This window comes from Sinocyclocheilus anshuiensis, unplaced genomic scaffold (genome assembly GCF_001515605.1).
Source record: "Sinocyclocheilus anshuiensis isolate Anshui unplaced genomic scaffold, SAMN03320099.WGS_v1.1 scaffold2166, whole genome shotgun sequence".
NCBI classification, from domain to species: domain Eukaryota; kingdom Metazoa; phylum Chordata; class Actinopteri; order Cypriniformes; family Cyprinidae; genus Sinocyclocheilus; species Sinocyclocheilus anshuiensis.
In genome coordinates this window covers 1,092,738-1,095,407 of record NW_015557079.1, presented here as the reverse complement: position 1 = coordinate 1,095,407, position 2,670 = coordinate 1,092,738, and the positions used below count along the sequence as shown (strand labels likewise).

The window sequence follows — 2,670 nt, the reverse complement described above, 5'->3', positions numbered from 1 at the left end:
CGGTACGAGACTCGAACCCGCAACCTTTGGGTTACAAGTCCGACTCTCTAACCATTAGGCCACGACTTCCCCACCTGGTGCATAAACACAGTCCACAGACTTGTTCTCACTGGATTGTATTTAATTAGCTTTTTAGAGACTATTTTCATATGCACCATTTAAAAAAAAACATTTGTCATTAAACTAAAGAATCATTCAAAACTTTGAGGTCCGATTGATTTTTTGCTTTGTTTTTTAAAGTCTCTTATGCTTACTTAGAGTAACGCTGCGTGTTTCTAAGCATTTCAGGAGACCTTTAAGTTTAGGTATGGGGGTAGGATTAAGGAATCTAAAATATGGTCATACGGTATAAGGCATTAATATGTGCTTTATAAGTAAGCTGCATTTATTTAATCAAAAATACAGTAAAAACAGTAATATTGGGAAATGTTATTACAATGTAAAATAACTATTTTCTATTAGAATATTGAAGTGTACAAATGTAATGCATTCCTTTGATGCAAAGCTGAATTTTCAGCATCATTACTGCAGTCTTCATCATGCAGAATCAAGGCATTAATATGTGCTTTATAAGTACTAATAAACAGCCGATATGCTAGTAATATGCATGCTAATAAGCAACCAGTCAATAGTGAGAATAGTGATCCCTAAAATAAAGTGTTACCTAAAGGTTTTTCTCTCTCGTTACAGCAACTTGTGTTCAACTCAGTTACAAATTGTCTGGGCCCTCGGAAGTTCCTGCACAGTGGAAAATGAGGTCCGATTGATTTTTTGCTTTGTTTTTTAAAGTCTCTTATGCTTACTAAAGCTGCATTTATTTAATCAAAAATACAGTAAAAACAGTAATATTGGGAAATGTTATTACAATGTAAAATAACTATTTTCTATTAGAATATTGAAGTGTACAAATGTAATGCATTCCTTTGATGCAAAGCTGAATTTTCAGCATCATTACTGCAGTCTTCAGTGTCACATGATCCTTCAGAAATCATCACTGTTGAAAACAGTTGTGCCGAATTATAGTTTTGTGGAAGCATTTTTAAGAATTATTTGATGAATAGAATGTTTAAAAGAACAGCATTTATTTTGAATAGAAATCTTTTGTAACATTACATCTTTTGTCACTTCTGAACAATTGAATGTATCTTAGAATAAAACTTCATTTCTTTAAAAAAAAAAAAAAAACTTACTGACCCTCAAACTTTTGAACAGTACTGTGTATTTGTCGAGTTGTTATGATGATAATATAGATTAAATCTCTGTAATAAAGGTTGGTCTGTAATGAGTTTTCCCTCAATAAACTCCTAATTTGCTGCTTGTTAATATTTATTAAGGTAGTTGTTCCAAAAGCAACAAGGAGCTTTACGGCTTCCTGTTTAACGATTTCCTGCTCCTCACACAGATCATCAAACCTCTGGGCTCGTCTGGAACGGAAAAAGTCTTCAGTGCGAAATCCCACCTGCAGTATCGCATGTACAAAACGGTGAGACATTCTCAGAAATCTTATTTATTTGCAATCAGTTTTTGACCTTTAATATAATACTTATTCCTTGACCTTTAACCTGACTCGTTGACCTCTGTAGCCCATCTTTCTCAACGAGGTGCTGGTGAAGCTGCCCACTGATCCTTCTGGAGATGAACCCATATTCCACATATCTCACATCGACAGAGTCTACACTATTCGGGCTGAGAGCATCAACGAGCGGTATTCACTAATTACTTGTGTATTATTTAGATCTATACCTATTAACCTGCAATACACATGCTCAGATATAATTCTCTTGACGATTGTCTTAATAATCTTGACAATGTTCTTCTGTTCCACCCTGTAATCCTGCAGGACAGCTTGGGTGCAGAAGATCAAAGCCGCTTCTGAGCTCTTCATTGAAACGGAGAAGAAGAAGAGAGAGAAAGCCTACTTAGGTTTGTCTCATGTCTTTCCTTACAAACCCCTCGCTGATTTAATAAAGCTATGAATGCTCTGAGTGTTTGCTAAGCACTGGTTTTGTGTTTCTGTTATGTTTGCAGTGAGGTCTCAGAGGGCCACTGGTATCGGGCGGCTAATGGTGAACATTGTTGAAGGCATTGAGCTAAAGCCCTGCCGTTCAAATGGTAAAGAATGAATACTGCTTAATAAAATTTAAGGTGCTTTACGAGGTTATAAGCATTTTAGTACTATTGATCATATCATAAACGTCCATTGTGTGTGTGTTTGTGTCTGCAGGGAAGAGTAATCCGTACTGTGAGGTGACGATGGGCTCTCAGTGTCACGTCACTAAGACGCTGCAGGACACTCTGAACCCTAAATGGAACTCAAACTGCCAGTTCTTCATCAAAGACCTGGAGCAGGATGTGCTGTGTGTCACTGTGTTTGAGAGGGATCAGTTCTCCCCGGATGGTCAGTATACTCATTCACTTACTCTCTTACTCGTGTACTGTATGTTTCGTCTCACATACAATCAAACATATCAGAATGTATATTTGCTGCTGTGTGGAATCAGTAAGATTTTTAACATTTAAAAAAAAAAAATCTCATGTGTTCAACAAGGCTGCTTTGCATTTATTTGATAAAAAAATTATGAAAATAGTGATTTTAATATACTTTAAAATATGATTTATTTCTGTGGTGGCAAAGCTGATTTTTCAGCATCATTACTCCAGTCTTCAGTG

The 2,670-nt window shown here is 36.1% G+C and overlaps 1 protein-coding gene across 5 annotated transcripts in view; it reads left to right on the top strand.

Moving 5' to 3' along the window:
* The window catches only part of LOC107676854 (intersectin-1-like), a 64,857-nt gene extending 63,446 nt beyond the window's left edge, over positions 1 to 1,411 (top strand). For 4 of the 5 annotated variants that reach the window (XM_016471547.1, XM_016471545.1, XM_016471544.1 and 1 more), the window contains 2 exons: positions 691 to 753; positions 1,325 to 1,408. In XM_016471547.1, coding sequence (XP_016327033.1) covers positions 691 to 753; positions 1,325 to 1,333 — 72 coding nt within the window. In that variant the 3' untranslated portion in view covers positions 1,334 to 1,408. Of the gene's footprint in view, positions 1 to 690; positions 755 to 1,324 lie in introns of all 5 variants that reach the window. The other variant, XM_016471542.1, reaches the window with a different exon arrangement.
* Positions 1,412 to 2,670: the final 1,259 nt, after the last annotated feature.